The sequence below is a fragment of the Nelumbo nucifera genome, chromosome 5, assembly GCF_055504915.1.
Source record: "Nelumbo nucifera cultivar China Antique chromosome 5, China Antique-T2T, whole genome shotgun sequence".
NCBI classification, from domain to species: Eukaryota; Viridiplantae; Streptophyta; class Magnoliopsida; order Proteales; family Nelumbonaceae; genus Nelumbo; species Nelumbo nucifera.
Window position 1 is genome coordinate 54,157,816 of NC_142653.1, and position 19,543 is coordinate 54,177,358.

General features: G+C 37.0%; 1 protein-coding gene across 1 annotated transcript; it reads left to right on the forward strand.

Moving 5' to 3' along the window:
• The first annotated feature begins 4,576 nt into the window (after window positions 1-4,576).
• LOC104596891 (LEAF RUST 10 DISEASE-RESISTANCE LOCUS RECEPTOR-LIKE PROTEIN KINASE-like 2.1) lies at window positions 4,577-9,191 on the forward strand. The gene is made up of 3 exons (XM_010258210.3): window positions 4,577-5,428; window positions 7,822-7,851; window positions 7,948-9,191. Exons 1-3 carry the CDS (start codon window positions 4,627-4,629, stop codon window positions 9,078-9,080), a joined length of 1,965 nt encoding a protein of 654 aa, XP_010256512.2. The 5' UTR covers window positions 4,577-4,626; the 3' UTR covers window positions 9,081-9,191.
• The last annotated feature ends 10,352 nt before the right edge of the window (window positions 9,192-19,543 follow it).

The following is a 19,543-nucleotide window of genomic DNA, read 5'->3' on the forward strand; positions in this document are numbered from 1 at the left end:
CCACCCTAGGTCCTCTGACATTGATTCCTTGCAGGTCTCTAAAGAACTACGAAGCTCAACAATCAATCCAGATCGCCACCAGGCAGCTCGACACTCTGGTCAGCTCGGAAACTAATAGGCAGCTCGACCCTCTGGTCAGCTCGGCACCTAATAGGCAGCTCGACACTCTGGTCAGCTCGGCACCAAATAGGCAGCTCGACACTCTGGTCAGCTCGTCACGTAACCTGCCTAGCTCGGCCTAGTTAACTCGACACCTAATCTGCCCCCAGCTTGGCATGGTCAACTCAGCATCCAGGTCCTCATCCAGCAGAAGTTAACTTCGGCCTCTGAGTCATCGGCCACTCGGAAGCAGACCAAATGATGAGGTACTTAGCCAAAAAATTGATACATCAAAACCCTAATTCAATGCTATAAATACAAGCATTATTTCTAGGGTTGTAATAACTTTGAGTTATTTAACTAGTGAAGTTAGTCATAGTTGATATCAAACTTCTGTGGGTGAAGTAGTATGTAAGGAACTCATTGCTCGATTTTGAGGGAAAATCCAATTTCGAGTAAACATTTTCAATGTAATAATCATACCTATAGAATAATTGATAAACGAACTATTGGGTTGACAACTAATCTTGGTTGTTTGGGACGTGTGGAAGGAAAGGAATCTTGGGGATTGAAAGATAGTATATTCTATGCTTTGTCCACAATAAATAATTCACCTTATCCCCAAAGGTCAGTTGGATTGAGCGACAATTGACTGAGACAAAATCATGCACACTGGGGTAGGCTACCTATTACTGAGTGAAAATGCCAGTTTTCAGTAAAGCCAACAATGAATACCCAGCTTGATGTGTATGATTGTCTCCAGCCCATCCGGATTGACCTAGATTCAGCTCAAAGACTTTCTCTCAGGGCCTGTTGGTTAATTTAATTCCTCTTTACTCTTATCAGTAAAGTGGATTTTGCCACTTTTAGATAGAGAGGGGTGGTATTGGTTATTATTATTTTTATTATTTTATTATTTTATTAAATATTTGATTATTAATTGTTATTATTATTAATTATTTTATAAAATTCAATAATTAATTAAATATTCAATTACACAATTTTTTTGTAATCATTATTTAATTTTATTATTTGTTTCACAATTTAATAATTAATAATTAATTGTTACATACTTAGTTTTTATTAATTATTAACAATTTCTAGTTATATATTTATTGAAGACATTATTTACTTATTTATAATTTTTTGATAAATTTAATTATGCTTTAGTAATTTATATTCACTAATTATTTGTTAATTATCTATATTTTATATGAAAGTGTGGATGTAGAGTTGAAGCTTTTTTGGACTAAAGTTCCTTTCTATTTCTTTGTTTGAGAAATGGTATGGAAGTCATTTTATTAAAACTTTAATGACAAATAATAATCCCCTCTCATTAAGTCATTTGTTTGAGAAATGGTATGAAAGTCATTCTATTTCTATTTCTTTTGTTTGAGAAATGGTATGAAATGGTATGAAAGTCATTTGTTTTTATTTCTATTTCTATTTCTTTGTTTGAGAAATGATATGAAATGGTATGAGAAATCCCCTCTCATTAAGTCAATTTCTATTTCTATTTCTTTGTTTGAGAAATGGTATGAAAGTCATTTGTTTGAGAAATGATATGAAAGTCATTCTATTTCTTTGTAAGGGTTGAAACTCATTTAATCCCCTCTCATTAAGTCTTATACTTAAGGTATTAACTCTCATTTTATCTTGTTAAATCCTATATTTTAACTATTTTCAATAATAAATGCTACCAATTAGATCTATGTAAGTATTTTTAATAATAAACCCATTATTTTAAAACTGACTCAAAAACAAAAATATTTCATTATCCAAGTTGTGGATAAGCAATTTAACCATCTAAATCAAATTGATCAACCTATGAAATCTTAATTATGTAATAAAATTTAAAATAGAAATAAACATAGAAAATTATAAAAATATAGAAAAATTAAACACATTTATAATATTTCTATTAATAAATTAAAAAAATAAGTGTAATAAACATGAATAATTTTTATTGACAAAGGAAATGAAATACATAATTTAGAACTGACAAAAAAATGAAATTGTTTTATTGTTTGGCAAAGATCAATAGTTCAACTTTTGGGTCAAATGTATTAACATTTAATGTCATAAATAAATCATAAAAATATAAAAATGAAAAAATACATAAATTTTACAAGAAAAAAGCATTCTGTCTCATGTATAATATCATATAATTATCATATTAAATAGAAATTAAGTGTGACATATCAAAATAATTTTTACTCACATAAATACAAAAAAAAAGAAAAAATTGAACACATCTATAATTTTATATTTATGCTACTATTAGAAATATGAATAAGATTGTGGAACTTTTTTTTGACAAAAATATTCATTTTTAATTTAGTCTTTATTTAGATGTTTAAATTGTAAATTGAATTACTACTTTTTACCTCATTCAATTCCCTCTATTTAAATCTTATATTTCTTTGATAAATGAACAAAAGAAACCCAAAATGATAAGACATTGCAAAAAGAATAATCTAGTCAAGTAGGTAGGCTTGTCAAGTATACTTGAAACTTATCAACTCGACCCGATTATCACATATTTGGATGATGTGTTTATATAATCAGATTTGGATTTTTCAATATGCATCCAATTATAATGAAAAATAAAAAATGAAAAGATATGTATTTATAAAAAATTTTTATTACATTATTATAACCATCATCATCATCTAGAATTGTCACATGTGAAACACGATCACACTTACTATTTTATAAAATAGTTAGACAAACTTTCACATATATATCTAGAGTTAAATTAATCAATTACTCTTTTTTAGAAAACAAATAGACCCTCACTTTCGCTCATTCAAGGATGGATGAAAGCATCCGTCTCAAGATTTTTATTGGTCCAGTTGGATCTATTAATCCACGTCACAGTTGCTTGTCCCAAAGTTTAAATGAGAAACTATTGGTTATGGTGTTTATCTAACGACGTCAGATTTAAATTGAACAATTCCAACTATTTTCAACTTTTACGGCTTGCATCTATTAGGGTTTGAGTTTTTTTTTTTTTTTTTTTCCAAAATCAAAAAGCAAAGAGAAGAGGGAGACCGACCTTACTCAGTTACACCTCCCAATCACCATTAAAGAGCACATGAAAAGCACAATCATTTTCGTAATACGAACTGGTTTCTGTTACGCCAATATCTCCTTTGTCTCACCATTGTAGACAACAAGAAGGAAACACAACCATTTCCGTAATACGAACTGGTTAGCTTTTATTTTTGTGTTTTATTTTTTTTTATTGTCTATATTTTTCATTCTGATTTCTGTTACGCGAATAACTCTGTCTCACCTTTCTGAAAACAATGTAATATCAAGCAAAAAAATATAAAAAAAAAAAGATGAAATATGGTTTTAGATCTAATACGTTAACAACTCCCTACATGTGAAAGAAACACATTAACATAAGGTTAACAAGCCAAATATTACCCTTTGTCTTTTTCTTTATATATTGGTGAGATACAAGCAAATAGTTTCATGCATTAAAAACAAAGTCGTTTTCTATAATTATCGGCAGAGAACAATTCATGTTAAAGATTAAACCTAGTCATTGATGAAGTTATCGGCACAACAAAGAAGATTTTTTGTTTAAAGGCTTAAAGCTAACTTGTTCTAATAATCAAAACAAAGGGGTTATTGGCGGAAATGAAAAGGTTTATTGGCGTAACAAAAACCAGAATGAAAAAAAAAAAATAGTTTAGACAATAAAAAGTAAAAGCTAATTGGTTCGTATACGGAAATGGTTGTGCTTTTCATGTGCTCTGCAATGATGATGGGGAGGAGTAAGTTCGGCCTCCCTCTTCTCTCTGCTTTTTGATTTTGGGAAAAAAAAAAACGCAAACCCAAATAGATATAAGTTATTCAAATTAGATCTAACCTGACGTCGTTAGACAAACGCCATAACCAATCATTTCTCATTTAAATGCATTGGGACAAGCAATTCTGACGTGGATTAATAGATCCAGCTGGCCCAATAAAAATCTTGGGACGGATGCTTTCGTCCGTCGTTGAATGAGCGAAGGTGAACTCTATATATATATATATACGAGTAGCTCGAGCTGAAATCAAACTCAAATCTCTAACTCGAGTTGCTCATAATTTCTTTGGGAGCCGGCTCGGCTCGAATCAACCCAGAGGTACCGCGGAAAATAATTTGTCCGTTTCAACTTTCAAAGTTCAGAAATTTCAAAAACCAAGCGTTCCACAGAAGAAGAAAATGTTCGTGTTTTATTGATAACAGAAAAAGCTGTCTGACATTAAAAGCAGAAAGCAGCTGCATTGAATGTGACACTGTCTAACGAATCAACCCAAATCAGAAGTCAGAAGTCAAACGTGGTTGGGCACAATAACTGGAATGGAAACAGTCAAGATTGTCAACTATTCCACTACATGAACCAACCAGAAGGAAGAGACAAATCGAAGTAAGTCACGCATCTTAAAGGGGCGTTGACTGCAATACCATGCCTCAATATAAATTTGTAGCCTCGAGCTGCCCAAGAGGCCGAGACGGCCATAGGCATTATGTTTCATTCTCTCACCACCAAATCGATTCTCTTCCTACTCGTTCTCACGCTCGGCATCATCGGCGGCGACGCCATCGGTAGTTCTAGTTACAATCCTCTATGTTCTCCAGTGAAGTGTGGCAACGGTCCTTTAGTAGGGTACCCATTTTGGAGAGGTGAATATGCTAGTCCCATGATCTGCGGATACCCAGGCCTCAGTTACCACTGCGGCGGCTCAGGTACCGGTCCGACGATTCAACTGCCCAACAACGTTTCTTACAGCCTCGATACTGAGATCGATTATGGCAATTACACTTTCAGACTTACCGATCTTAACTTACAGAACAATAGTTGCCCAAGGACATATCAAAACGTCACCCTGGACGAAGATAGATATAACTACACCCAAGACACCGCGAGACTTGTATTTTTCTTTGATTGCTATCCATATCCTGATATACCTTTGGGTCCTCTCGACGGTGGTACCGTGACTTGTGGACAGGATAATTCAACCAGAAAGTCTTTTGTGTTCTCCGACGATCGGATTCCGAAGTTCGATTGGTACCGGAACTGTGATAAAAGCGTGGTGGTTCCGGGGCCTGCAATGTTTAGATCCGTCGATCTTCAGCTTTATGATCCATCAAGAAACGCACCGCTGTCATGGTCGTTTGGTTTAAAGTGGATTCCTCCGAAGGATTGTGGAGTCTGTGAGGAATCCAGTGGCAAGTGCGGTTACAATCGGACTGACAGCAGTTTCTCTTGCTTTTGTGGAGATGGATCGCAAGTTAAGGGCAGATGCCCCCCGGATCGGAAAAAGGAAGGTCAATCTTTTGTCCTCGAATGATTATTGTTGGTCTGAACTCTGTATTGGAGGCAACCACTTCAATACAGAACTATTTGTCATCTCCCATCTGTCCTTCGCTCTACGCGTTGGGCAAGGGGATGGCCCATTATTGAAATTCTCCTACCTAGGAGGTTTGGGCATGGCAATCCAAACTTTTTTTTATCAAATTTGGGAAACTCTATATTAGTCACCTATTCAATCCTATGGTCCACCTCAGCCTTTATTTCATCTTTAATATTGTTTTTCACATGTAATATTTGCTATGAAGTTTTAATCTATACTTTTTTTTTTCTTTCCCCTTAATTCCCTCTCTTTATTTCTCTTTTTCCTCTATTCCCCCTTCCCATCCCTTTCATGTACTCACGTGGCAGCCCTATCCTCTTCGCTAGAGTCTCACTTTAATTCTCTCTCTCATGTTCCTAATCACTTAGTTAAGTCTGACCTAAAATTCCTTCTAAAATATCTTCCTTACCTAAAATTTATTTCAATAAATATAAATTTGTTTTTTTACATTTACAATAAACTTGATACAACCAATAATTTTTTTAGCAATAATTAGTTATTGATATTTTTATTAATAATTAATTGATATTATCAGAAAATAATTTAAACTTTTTCAGTGGAAAATTAATTTCAGTAATTATAAATTAATTTTTTATATTTTTAATAATTTTGTTATTTAATGCAATTTTTGGGAAATAATTAGTGATTTTGGTAATTTAATTACTAAAAATTACTTATTTTGGTAATTTAATTTAGAAATAAAACGTTCAATTATTCAAATAATTAGTTGCAAATTTTGACCATTTTCATAATTATTGGATACTATATTTATAATTTCCATAATTATTAGAACTATATTCATTGGTTTGGGGGATGACCCCCCAAGTAGGAATGGCAATGGGTGAGGACCATACTCCCTGTCCCCGACCCCAACTTTAAATTAACCCCCGACTCTAATCCTTATCCCTGGTGGGAAAAAATTAGCCTACATCTCTGGTCCCCGATGGCAATGGATTTTTCATCGGGACCTGAATCTCCATATATAAATAATATTATAAATAACACGAATAATATTATATATTTAATAAAATATGTACATAAAGACACATATATTTGGGATCGGGCGTGGCATGGATTTTACTCCCCGTCCCCAATCAGATATTCCTATTAATCCCATCCCCACCCTGTCCCCGCTAAGGTAGTCCCCATCCCCATCCCCATCCCCACCAACTGGGCACTCAGTGGACATAAGGAAAATTTTCATCCCTACCATCGGGTTGTATAGCCTCATAGAGCAATAAGTTTTAAACCCTATAAGCCCTAACATCTTTTTTCCCATGCATCACATAGGGCCCACTAGTATTTTACTAATTTTATTCAAAAGGAGGCTTTATATTGACCACGTTGCAAGGATTTTTGGGATCAATAGAGGATGTAAAAGTGCTTTTTTAATCTGCTCAAGCAAGAAGCTTCTGTACATGTGCCAAAGGGTGCAACTTGGTTGGGTTCGTTTGGGTTTTATGCTAATCCAGGCCCAATCAACCCAACTTTAAAGCCTTGGTTGGCTAGCCCATGACCAAACTTGAGCTAAACCAAATAGAACTTGAATTGGGCTCAGGTGGGCTTTAAGGTTTTTCTTCCTCATGCTTTGCACATCTATCTCTTATTTTTGTTGTGCAATCTAATCTAGAAGTAGAAGAATCGATAATAAGTATACGGCCATCACACGAAGCTAATCTGGACTTGCATTTAGGTGCAATGTCCCAAAGGCAAGACATTCATTTTGTTAAATCAAAAGCCCTTAACTTCATAAGATTTAAGCATGTATAGGTTGTTTTCATAGTTGCCTAATTGATCACTTGGGCGACAAGACTCCCTTGGTTTGGCACCTTGTCTAAACTCCATGGTTTATATGACAAAAGAGGTATAAATCTAGTGAAGACCAATGAATTCCATTCTTCTGTGTTGAAACCTCTTTATACTTTAGAGCAGATGGGTTTAGTGACTAGTAAACATTGTTTGGATTAGCTGGTTATATTCAGCAAAGACTTGTTTTGGACAGTTTCAGTTTAAGGGGGTGTTTGCAAATATGTTGGGTTTTTCTTTTTAGATTAAAAGCAACTTCCATGCCAGAAAAACTATATTATAGTTTTTTCTAACATGGCAGTTGCTTTTGTTTTAAGAAACAAAAATCATATGTATTGGCAAACAACCCCTAAACTAATGTTCCAATCCTATTTGGAAAAAAAAAAATAGATAAGAATAAACAATGCATTCTTCTGCATATGATCAGTGAATGTTAATATTTTCCTTTTCTTCTTCTCATTTATTCTCTAACATGTGTGTTTCTATGTGTGCATCTTTCAGGTCTAAGCTTGTTAGCCAAGATATTAATAGGTTAGCCGACAAGACTCAATTAAGCTTGCTTTTGTTGACCTTTGGATTTGTAAATGTGATAATCTAAAAAGACTCCTTTCTACTTCCCCCTTGCAGGTATTTCCAGTGGACTTGTTGTAGTTATTCTAGCCTTAGTTGGCTTTGGGATGCAAGTCTATAGGAAGCAAACAAAATATATTGAAGATGTTGAAGCAGTTCTAAAGAAATATGCATCCTTAATTCCACAAAGATATAAGTACTCGGATATCAAGAAAATTACCAACTCCTTTAAGGTTAAATTGGGTAATGGTGGGTTTGGTAGTGTCTTCAAAGGTGAGCTACCTGATGGCCGCCCAGTAGCCATCAAGGTTTTGAACGAGTCCAAAGGGAATGGAGAAGAATTCATTAATGAAGTCATCACCATCGGTCAGACCAACCATATTAACATTGTTAGGCTTCTGGGCTTCTGTTCAGAGGGGTCCAAAAGAGCCCTTGTTTATGAGTTCATGCCAAACGGATCCCTTGATAAGTACATATATGCTAAGCAACAGATAGATGCTCATCCATTACTGAAGTGGAGAAAGCTTTTCGAAATTGCAGTAGGCATAGCTCGAGGACTGGAGTACCTGCACCGTGGTTGTAGCAGTCGCATCCTACATTTTGATATAAAACCACACAACATTCTGCTGGACCAAGACTTCAGTCCTAAGATATCCGACTTTGGGCTGGCTAAACTCTGCCCAACAAGAGAGAGCATAGTGTCAATGTTTGGGGCACGAGGAACCTGTGGTTTCATTGCACCAGAAGTCTTCTGTAGAAACTTCGGAGGTGTCTCTTACAAGTCTGACGTCTATAGCTATGGGATGATGGTGATGGAAATGGTTGGAGGAAGAAGGAAAATGGATTTAAGTGTGGAGAATAGCAGTGAGATATATTTTGCAGATTGGGTTTATGATCGTCTTGAGCAAAAAGATGATATTGGACTGGTAGGGTTTAAAGATGCTTTTGAGGAAGAATTGACAAAGAAAATGGTAGTGGTGGGATTGTGGTGCATACAAACAAGCCCCAAGGATCGTCCATCGATGAGCAGGGTGGTTGAGATGCTGGAAGGTAACATTGGCAGTTTGCAAATGCCCCCAAAGCCTTTCCTTCATTCACCTTCCACCGGGTCTCCTTCAGACGGACTGGATTACACTCAACCTTCTTCCACTTTCTCTATAGAAAAGGAAGATATTGTGCTAAATACATAACTGAGAGGCTCTACCAATATAATTATAACCTACTGAATTTGGATTCATGTTTGTTAAGAAATTTAAGTTTTTTAATTAAAATTCAGTGGTTTATTTGTTATCGAAACCAAATGACTTGAAGAGGACTTTCTACTGAAAAACTTAAACCCAATGACAACTGAGTGACTTATTTATATCGCCCTTTAATGGATAAAATAATTAAATAATGAAAGATTTGAGAATAGTAGTCATGCCATCTTCGGTTTCAGCCCTAATAAGTAATTAAGTTCAGCCACTACAGTTGTTATCAGATGACACCTTAAATGTGTAATCTCATAGTACATTGCTTATAATCAATTTAGAAAACCTAATTGTTGAGCATTCCTTTTTTTTGGATAAGTCGGATAAAAGGAGGTTATGTTCTGCTAGGTCACAGTTTGTGAGGTTGCAACATAAATAAGGTGTGGATTTGGCCAGGCTTTGCAACTTTATTAATAGAAAACATGGTTTTCAAAATCAGATCAGACCGGATGGTTGGACTGGAAAAACTGGGAATCGGTCAGGTGATCAGTTTCGTTTTACTCAGAAATTATTATTTTCTCAAAAACTGTTAATTTGGTCAACAAACCGCTAATTCGGACGGTTGAACTATTCAAACTGTTCGAACCATTCAATAGTTTGATCATTTTTTATTTTATTTTTATTTTTTGTCAGAATGGGTCAGTTCAAATAGTTGGACCATTTGACCTGGAAACCGGACCCCTGACCGGTTCATTGTCCGATTCAGTTTTAAAAATCTTGATAGAAAATGTCCAGGACTACGTCTGAGCCTGGCCCAATTATTGGGCTTATTTTTTAGCCCGAGCCCAAGCGTGGCCTTAATATAATGCCCAAAACATGGTATATGTTACGTAATATCTCAGTTTTATCTTCTAATTATATATATATTATTTATAATATTATTGGACGGGAATTAGTTTGGGACCAGGGCTTATTTAAAAGGCTCAAGCCTGACCCAACAAAATCAGGCTTAATAGTTAATACGTACAACCCGAGACCAAACCTGCGGCCCTCAAAATATGCTGGAACCCAACCCCGAGGGCAAATCCATCGGGCTGGGCTACCCAGCCCATCAACAGGTCCAACTAAGACACCATGTCCAATATTCTCAGCTCATTGATATCTTTCCATTAGAAAATCTGACCAGAGTTTTGAAAGTTATCTAGTTTGTACTCCTTCCAAACTGAGCCTTTAAGGTACATTATACAAATGGATACAATTATAAGTATAAAATATGGACCGCACAAAGCTATATTCCTTTAAACTTTTTTTTTTATTCTTCATTTATGGCAAGCAAAACCAAAAATAAATAATGAACTATATCGTAAGTTTTAATTTATATGTTGTTATTTCATATCTTTTGAGCTTAATATGATGAAAAATTAAAAATAAAGGACAAGAAGAATATATAATAATACAGTTCAATGGAAACATATTTTATTTCATTTAGTGTTACTAATGAAAAGTTACGTGTACAAATAAAAATAAAAGGTAGAAAAATAAGAAAAACATTTAGATTAATTATGAAAGATATTTTTACTATATTTTTTAAATGGTTGGATTAGGTTTAAAGAATAAAATTTTTGAATAACTACTGTTTGACATAGCTGCGGCAATTGGGTGGGTTGTGTTGAGTTTGGTTTGGGTTGAGCTCAATCATTTCATTTAATCCGCCAAACCATTAATGACCCAGTCAAATAAAATTAAATAGGTTGGGTTCAACCCAAACCTACTTTAACCCAATTCAACCCATCCAAACCCATTAATTTTATATTTATGTACTTAAAACAAAAAACTCTCTTGATAAATAAGATGGTTATAGCTTGGTGGTGGTAGTAGTTGTTATTTACACAAGTGGTGAAGGTCTAAATCACATTACATGCATGTTATTTTTACACAAGCGACGAAGCCATTTGACTATGTTCGGGTTTCGTGTTTGACCAAACAACTTAGGTTTAAACCGGTCAAACCAACTTGAACTATCAAATTGGATTGTCTTCAAGCTAATCACATCAAGGGTGGTTTAATCATTTAGATTTGGATTAGTCTGGTTGGACCAAACCAAACCGGTTCAGTCAAGAGAAGTAGATCGAAATGGTCCGGTTTTAGGTCGGATTGTGTGGATACGGCCAGATGACCCAAACCGGATAAAGCAAGTGGGGACGAATTTTGGGTTGGTCTGGACCGGGTCTAGGTTCAGGTCGAACCATCCGAAAGGACCCATTTTAGATTCAGGTCAAACCAGACTGACCTGTCCTGGGTTGGGTCAGGTTTGAACTGGGATGACCGATCCAAACGAGCCGAAACGAGGTGATCGGGTATGTTCATATTTAAACCAAGTTGAGCTGGTCCAGACTCGAGTCAAGTTGATTTGGATTTATGTCGATTTGGGTGAAGTGTGTTGATTCGAGACAAAATTAATTTTAGTCAATAATTAAGAGAAAAGTAATGCATTAATTATAAAGTATTTCATTCAAATAAGAAAATTAAAAAATGGCTAAGGAATTAATACTTATATTTGTAGTAGTTAACCCAATGGCTATCCACAACCCAACCCAACCCAACTCATTTAAATTGACCCAATGGGTGATCAACCCGTTTCCAACTCGCCAAATAAATGGGCGGGTTGGCTGGGTTAGATTCTGGATGGGTTCAGCAGGTTGGGTGAAAATTTGCAACGTTTTTTAACCGCCGTTGACCCGGATGGTCAGACCATTCAGCCCGGGAACTGTCTAGGCAACCAGTTCCGTTTTACCCAAAACTCTGAATCAGGTTAAAAACCATTGAAAAAGTCAACAAACCATTGACCCAAGCAGTCGAACTGTCGACCCATTCAACAGTTTTTTACCGTTATTTATTTTTTTTTAATTTTGCTGTCATAACGAGCCATCCGTTTGAACCGGACAGTCAGACTATTGACCCAGAAATCGATGGCCAGAACGGTTCTATTTCTAGGTCGTTTTTTAAAACGTTGAAAATTTGCCATCCCTAATTTGACATATCTTATTTTATTTTGGTGTTACTAATAAAATGGCAGTGCACAAATGAAAATAAATGGCAAATTATTGATTCCCCAACTCACAAATTTGTCACTGATTGTAACAGTGATAGGTGGAGAATCTGATACAATACAAGAGGACGGGTATCTCTGTCATAGGTGGAAGTAAATAAAAAAACAGACAAAATTTTGTGAGGTAGAATAAACCATATTTCACAAAAATAAAGGGTAGAAAGATAAGAAAAACACTTAGATTATGAAAAGATTGTTTTTATGTATAAAAAAAAGAAAGAATTTTGCACTATACTTTTTTAAATGCTTGGATTAGATTTAAAGAATAAATTATTTGAATAGCTACCATTTGCAAATTTTGATATTAGGAAAAATTTATGATTATAGAAAGACATGGTATGTGAAAGGCTTTAACGAATCAAAACCTTATATGAATTTTGATGAAAACCTACCAAAGTGGTTACCACTTTTATGATGCCGGTTGATTAATTGTTAATGTTAGCGTATTCCATTAGTTTTAGTATTGTATCTATCTTTATCCCCTTAATTCTAGGAGATATAGTTCCACTCCAATTATTGTACATATTTTTTCTTTCCTTTTTGTATTCCAATTTAGGTTGCCGACCTGTTCTCTGGTTGTATCCTTAGCTTTATTATAAATAGGTTGTAACCTATTGAATTCACATCAAGAAATATTATTTTCCCACTTATCTTCTTTGCTCCTTTGTATCATGGTATCAGAGCTGTGATCCACGTCTCCTTGCTTCCTCTGTGCTTCTCATTTCTCTTCTACAAATTTTGATTTGGTCTGAGTTCGGTGGACCTTGATCGAGCTATGCTTATTTTGTCCAGTGATTCTTGATCTAGTCGTTCACCGACGTTTCTTGTTTCCTCTCTGCAAATCTTGATCAGGCTGCAATTCCTATCTCAACTGCGATCGATGCTTGCTCAACGGTTCTTGATCCCCCTGCTCTCACTCAAACGGTCTCCATCTTGCTAAAACCACTGTCTCTCTCTATCTTATTTTGGAACCGAATGTCCTTCTTGTGAAAATCGGCATTACGACACCATTGCTGCTAGAAGAGTTGTGGCTTTAGGCTTGGTTGAAGGTGGGTTTATTTGTCTGCAGAGGTTGAAAGTGGATTTATCTATTTGTGGCGTTTGGAAAGGCAAGAAAATTGTGATCCAGTTGTCTCTCTACTCAACGATTCCTGATCCAGTTGTCTTCATGCAATTCTTGACTCAATCGCGATCGTGGTTGAGCTATTTCTAGTTTTTTTTGCTCTGTTCTTCTGTCTCGATACCATTCTTACCGGCGAGCCCACTGTCACATCATCGCCAGTCCAGTCCATTGGCAGTCGTTCGACCCGGACAGTTCGTTCGAAAGCTGGGGCAGGCGAGGCGTTCTCAGGACTCTCCCGAGACTTAAGCTCAGCCGCATCCTTCCTTCTTTTGAACCGATGCCATGCTACTTGAATGAAGCATGCAGCCCATGTGCGCCATTGGTGTGAGCAGAACCGAAACTTGTGCCTAAGTTGCTTGCTATGAAACCCGTGTTTAAGGTCAGTATTGAGATTTTCCCGTGACTTGTGTTGCTCCAAAATTCTGTGTTTCTCCTCATGGATTCATATGAAACTGCTCAACATATTTATCATCCCATCACTGTTATCTTTGATGGCTCAAATTATGATTTATGGTCCCAAGAGATGTGCAGTTTTCTCAAGGGACGTCTTCTATGGCAATATGTGACTGGTGAGATTCCCAAACCCACTAAAATTGCTGATGAAACAGATGATAAATTTGCTGAACGAATAGAAAAATGGGACGGGAAAAATCATCAAATATTGACCTGGTTTCGCAATACTTGTATTGCAAGCATCAAGTTGGAATTTCGCAGATATGACTCTCCTAAAGAGGTATGGGATTTCTTCCAGGCTCGTTATTCTATTTCTAATGATGTGCATCAGTTTCAGCTCTATAGGCATCTTCACCGTATGAAGCAGCAACCTGAACAGACCATTCACAGTTATGTCTCTGAATTACAAGTTCTTTGGGACCAGTTGGCACAGTGTGAACCTGAATGGGATAGTACCTCTGCAGCCACTACTTATTCCAAGCTTCACGATCGCCAACGTGTTTGGCATCTTCTGATGACTCTCAGGGATGAGTATGAACCTATTAGTGGTACTCTACTTCATCGTAGCCCATCGCCCTCCCTTGAAGTTGTGATCAAAGATTTGCTCTCTGAACAAACTCGACTAAAAACAATTCGAGATGAGCGTTCCTTACTATCTACTGATGTTGTTCTTGCTACTCTGAGTACGTCTACTACTTCTTCAACTTCCTCAAAATGGAGTTTCTGCAATTACTGCAAGAAGACTGGTCACACTATTTCTGAGTGCCGCCGCCTACAAGCCAAAAAGGCGTCTGGACAAAAGTCCTCATCCATGGTTCTTAGGCTTCGAGTTCTACTGTCATTGCTGCCACAAAGAATTCTTCTGGTAACACCTCTCCAAAATTTTCTCTTCGAGACCTCCAAGCCCTTCTTTACCAGCTCCAACTTGCTTCTGGTATGCCTTCTAATTCAGTATTGTCTATCACTCCAGGTACTACCTCATCATGGTATTTTGATTTTGCCTGTTGCAATTATATGACATCCAATTCATCCTTGTTTACTTCCAAGTCCCAACCTTCTATTGCACCAATTGTTCATATTACCGATTGTTCAACTTTAACTGTCAAAAGTATAGGAACTATTTCAACTCCTCGTTTGTCACTACCTAATACTTTTTTTGTAACTCAATTATCTCTAAATCTTATATCTCTTGGACAGTTATGTGAACTTGGTTTTGAAATACATTTCTCAAGTCGCGGTTGTACTGTGCAAGACCCACGGACAGGGAAGATCATTGGGACAGGCCGTAAGGTTGGGAGACTGTTTGAGTTATCATCTCTTCAATTACCATCTCTTGCTGTTGCTATCACCTCTAGCGTCTGGCATTCTCGTCTTGGTCACATTTCTACCTCTAGGTTGGGATCTTTAATTTCTAATGGATGTTTGGGTCCTGTTAAAACAACACCCTTTGATTGTGTTTCCTGTCATCTTTCAAAACATCATGATTTGCCTTTTAATATAAGTGATTCTGTTTTTTCTGCACCTTTTGATCTTATTCATTCTGATATTTGAGGACTTTTGCCTCATAATACCATGGGTGGTTCGCGTTATTTTGTGATCTTCATTGATGATTTCTCTCGATATACATGGATTTATCTCATGCGTAATAAATCTGAATTACCTGCAATTTATACTCAATTTGTCACCATGATCAAAACTCAGTTTTCCTCTATCATCAAAATTTTTCGCACTGATAATGCCATGGAATATATAGATTCTATCCTTACCCAATTTCTTTCACAAAATGGAACCATCATTCATAGATCTTGTCCCGACACCTCTCAACAAAATGGGCATGCAGAACGAAAACATATGCATATTCTTGATACTATTCGAGCTCTTTTAATCTCTTCATCTTGTCCTGAGCGTTTTTGGGGGGAGGCAGCCCTCACTGCTGTTTATACCATCAATCGCATTCCTTCTCCTGTTATTGGTAACATTTCTCCTTATGAGCGGTTGTATGGCCATTGCCCTGATTACCAGTCTCTTCGTGTGTTTGGTTGTGCTTGTTTTGTTCTATTACAACCTTATGAACATACCAAATTGGAACCAAAAGCATGTTTATGTTGTTTTCTCGGGTATGGTATTGAACATAAAGGATATCGGTGTTGGGATCCTCTTTCCCAACAACTTCGCATATCTTGTCATGTTACCTTGTGGGAACACAAAATGTTCTCAAGTCTCTCCCCATTTCGAGTTACCACGACATCTTCATATTTTTTTACTGATCCTACTATTTCGTTTTTTCCTGATGATTTACTTGCAGGTCCGACTACTTCTTCCTCTGATAGGTCTAACAGTACTGCACAACCTGCAACCTCTCCTGATGCATCTACCTTGGCTATGGATTCTCTAGCTCTGCCTTCTTCTGAGCTCTTGATTCCTCTTGCTGAATTAGACCCTGATCATTCTGATGCTCCACTCCGTCGTTCTAGTAGGGTCAGTAAACCTTCCATTCTTCTTCTTCGTGATTTTCATTGTTACTCTACCATTGTTTCTTTTTATGAGCCTCGTACCTATCGCGAGGCTAGTATTGACCCTCTATGGCAGAAAGCAATGGCTGAATAAATCCAAGCTCTTACAAGCACTCATACTTGGGATTTAGTTGACCTGCCTTCCGATAAATCCATGATTGGTTGTAAATGGGTCTACAAAATCAAGATTCGGGTAGATGGTTCAGTTGAAAGGTATAAAGCTAGATTGGTAGCAAAAGGGTTTGCACAGGAGTATGGCATTGATTATGATGAGACTTTTGCCCCAGTAGCCCGTCTCACTTCTGTTCGCAGTCTTATTGTGATTGCTGTAGCTAAGCATTGGCAGCTATTTCAGATGGATGTTAAGAATGCTTTTCTCAATGGAGATCTTTCTGAAGAGATTTATATGTAGCCCCCTCCTGGTTATGATCATCTCCCTAATCAGGTTTGTCGTCTCCGTGAGGCTCTATATGGACTTAAGCAAGCGCCTCGAGCATGGTTCTCCAAATTCAGCTCTATTGTTTGTCAGTTTGGTTTTCAGTCTAGCACTCATGATCATACCTCGTTCATTCGTAAGACCTCTCAAGGTTGTGTACTTCTCCTCATTTATGTGGATGACATGATCATTACTGGTGATGATTTGTAGGGCATTTATGCTCTTAAGACTTTTCTCAGCAAACAGTTTGAAATGAAAGATCTTGGTCGACTAAATTATTTCTTAGGCATTGAAGTCTCCTCCGACCAATCAGGATATTATCTGTCTCAAGCCAAGTATGCCACTGATCTTGTTTCTCGTGCCGGACTCACTGATACTAAGACTGTTAACACTCCGATTGAGCCTAATGCCCATTTTTCAGCCACTATTGGTACTCCTCTCAGTGACTGCACCTTATATCGGCAACTAGTTGGCAGTCTTGTATACCTTACGATTACTCATTCTAATATTGCATATGTTGTCCATATTGTGAGTCAGTTCATGTCTACCCCTCGCACTACTCATTATGCTGTTGTGCTTCACATCATCCGTTATGTCAAGGGCACTTTGTTTCATGGACTTCACTACTCCAGTTCTTCCTCTCTTCATTTGATCACATATTCTAATGCTGATTGGGCCAGTGATCCTACTGACAGACGCTCCACTACTGGTTATTGCTTCTTTCTTGGCGATTCTCTTATATCTTAGCGTAGTAAGAAGCAAACGGTTGTCTCTGGCTCCAATACTGAAGCTGAATATCGAGCTCTTGCTGACACTATCTCCGAGCTGTTATGGTTACGATGGTTACTCCATGACTTGGGAATTACTCATTCATCTGCAACCTCTCTTTACTGTGACAATTGTAACGCCATACAGATTGCCCACAATGATGTATTTCATGAGCGCACTAAGCATATTGAGACTGATTGTCACTTCATTCATCATCATGTGCTCAAGGGTACTATTTGCCTTATTCCTGTCCCTTCCCAGGATCAGTCTACAAATATATTTATCAAAGCTCACTCTCCTCTTCGCTTTCGTACTCTAGTTGGCAAACTCCAGATGACTAATACATTACCATCTTGAGTTTGAGGGGGATGTTAGCGTATTCCATCAGTTTTAGTATTGTATCTATCTTTATCCCATTAATTCTAGGAGATATAGTTCCACTCCAATTACTGTACATATTTTTTCTTTCCTTTTTGTATTCCAATTTAGGTTGCTGACCTGTTCTCTGGTTGTATCCTTAGCTTTATTATAAATAGGTTGTAACCTATTGAATTCACATCAAGAAGTATTATTTTCCCACTTATCTTCTTTGCTCCTTAGTATCAGTTAATATCTTTTGGTATTATAATTTTACTTTTGTTCCTGGATTGTAGTTCTATAAGCTGGTTCAGCGGCTTTGAAGTGCTCTAAATAAACCATGTAAGGACGTAGAAGTGGACAGCTCAAATATAGCCGAGTGGCAGGTGACTTGGGCTCTCAATATTTTTTACCAAAAGGATTATACATATATGCATGGTTCACCATAAAAGCCGAAAGCCATTGAAATTAAGCTATTTGGGAGGGCTTCAGCTTTGATTGATTGAATTGTATTGATTAAAACATGTTGAAGAAGTACCAAAAGTCTCTACTTTTACTTTTTCTTTTTGTTGAGTACGTTCTATAAGCTGGTTCTGCGGCTTTGAAGTGCTCTAAATAAACCATGTAAGAACGTAGAAATGGACAGCTCAAACATAGCCGAGTGGCAAGTGACTTGGGCTCTCAATATTTTTTACCAAAAGGATTATACATATATGCATGGTTCACCATAAAAGCCGAAAGCCATTGAACTTAAGCTATTTGGGAGGGCTTCATCTTTAATTGATTGAATTGTATTGATTAAACCATGTTGAAGAAGTACCAAATGTCTCTATTTTTACTTTTTCTTTTTCCTTGAGTCAGTTTGATGTTTATTTTGGTTTTGAGGGATGGGGGGTTTGGTTTGTGCTTCTGGTTTGTGGTGAGCCTAGTCAGTGTGTGGCTGGATCGCATGGTTCTTGGTTGTTTATTGTTTGTGTTTCTCTCTTTTTTCCTTTTAGTAAATTTTTATCTTACCTTCAAAACAAAAAGATTTTACTACATTTCAGGCTGATGAGGTCACCTAGTCGAGATGCAAGAAGAACAAATTGGAGTGTATATTTGAGTTGCTTGACCTCGGATGGGCACTCTGATGCTTAAATTAGCGAACTGGTATTTGATTGTAAGAAAGCTAGAGAGCTAGAATTCTTAGAGAGTTAAATTGAGCGTACCTTTTTTGAGGAAGATGACACCTTTATATAGGCTAATTGTTGTGAATTCTTCAAAACACATCCGAGATCTCCAGCCCATCTGATTCAGAGGCGGTTTCACGCCCGGAGACAGATTTCATGTAGGTTGATAATATGCTTATCTGGTCTCGTCCGAAGTGGGTAGGACCGAGATCAGCTCCGTCGACGTGCCATCGTGATCACAAGGGAATTGGAAACAATAACCTACTCAAGAAGGAAGTCACTCGTCAAATTGGGCTGGTCACTAATTGGATCCGGGCTAGGTCGGTAGAGGCAGGTCGCCTCTTCATGCCGACCTGTCATCTCCTAAGTTGTTCGTAGGGTCGTCCTATAGAGGTGGGGCCAAGGAGGTTGAGATAGATGCCAGGTGTCCGAGTTCTGCTTGCATGGTGTCGGCATGCCAATGGACAATTCCGTAGTAATGCCGCATGCCGTGATATCATTAGAGGACCAAATCACCCTTCATCAATGTGCATTC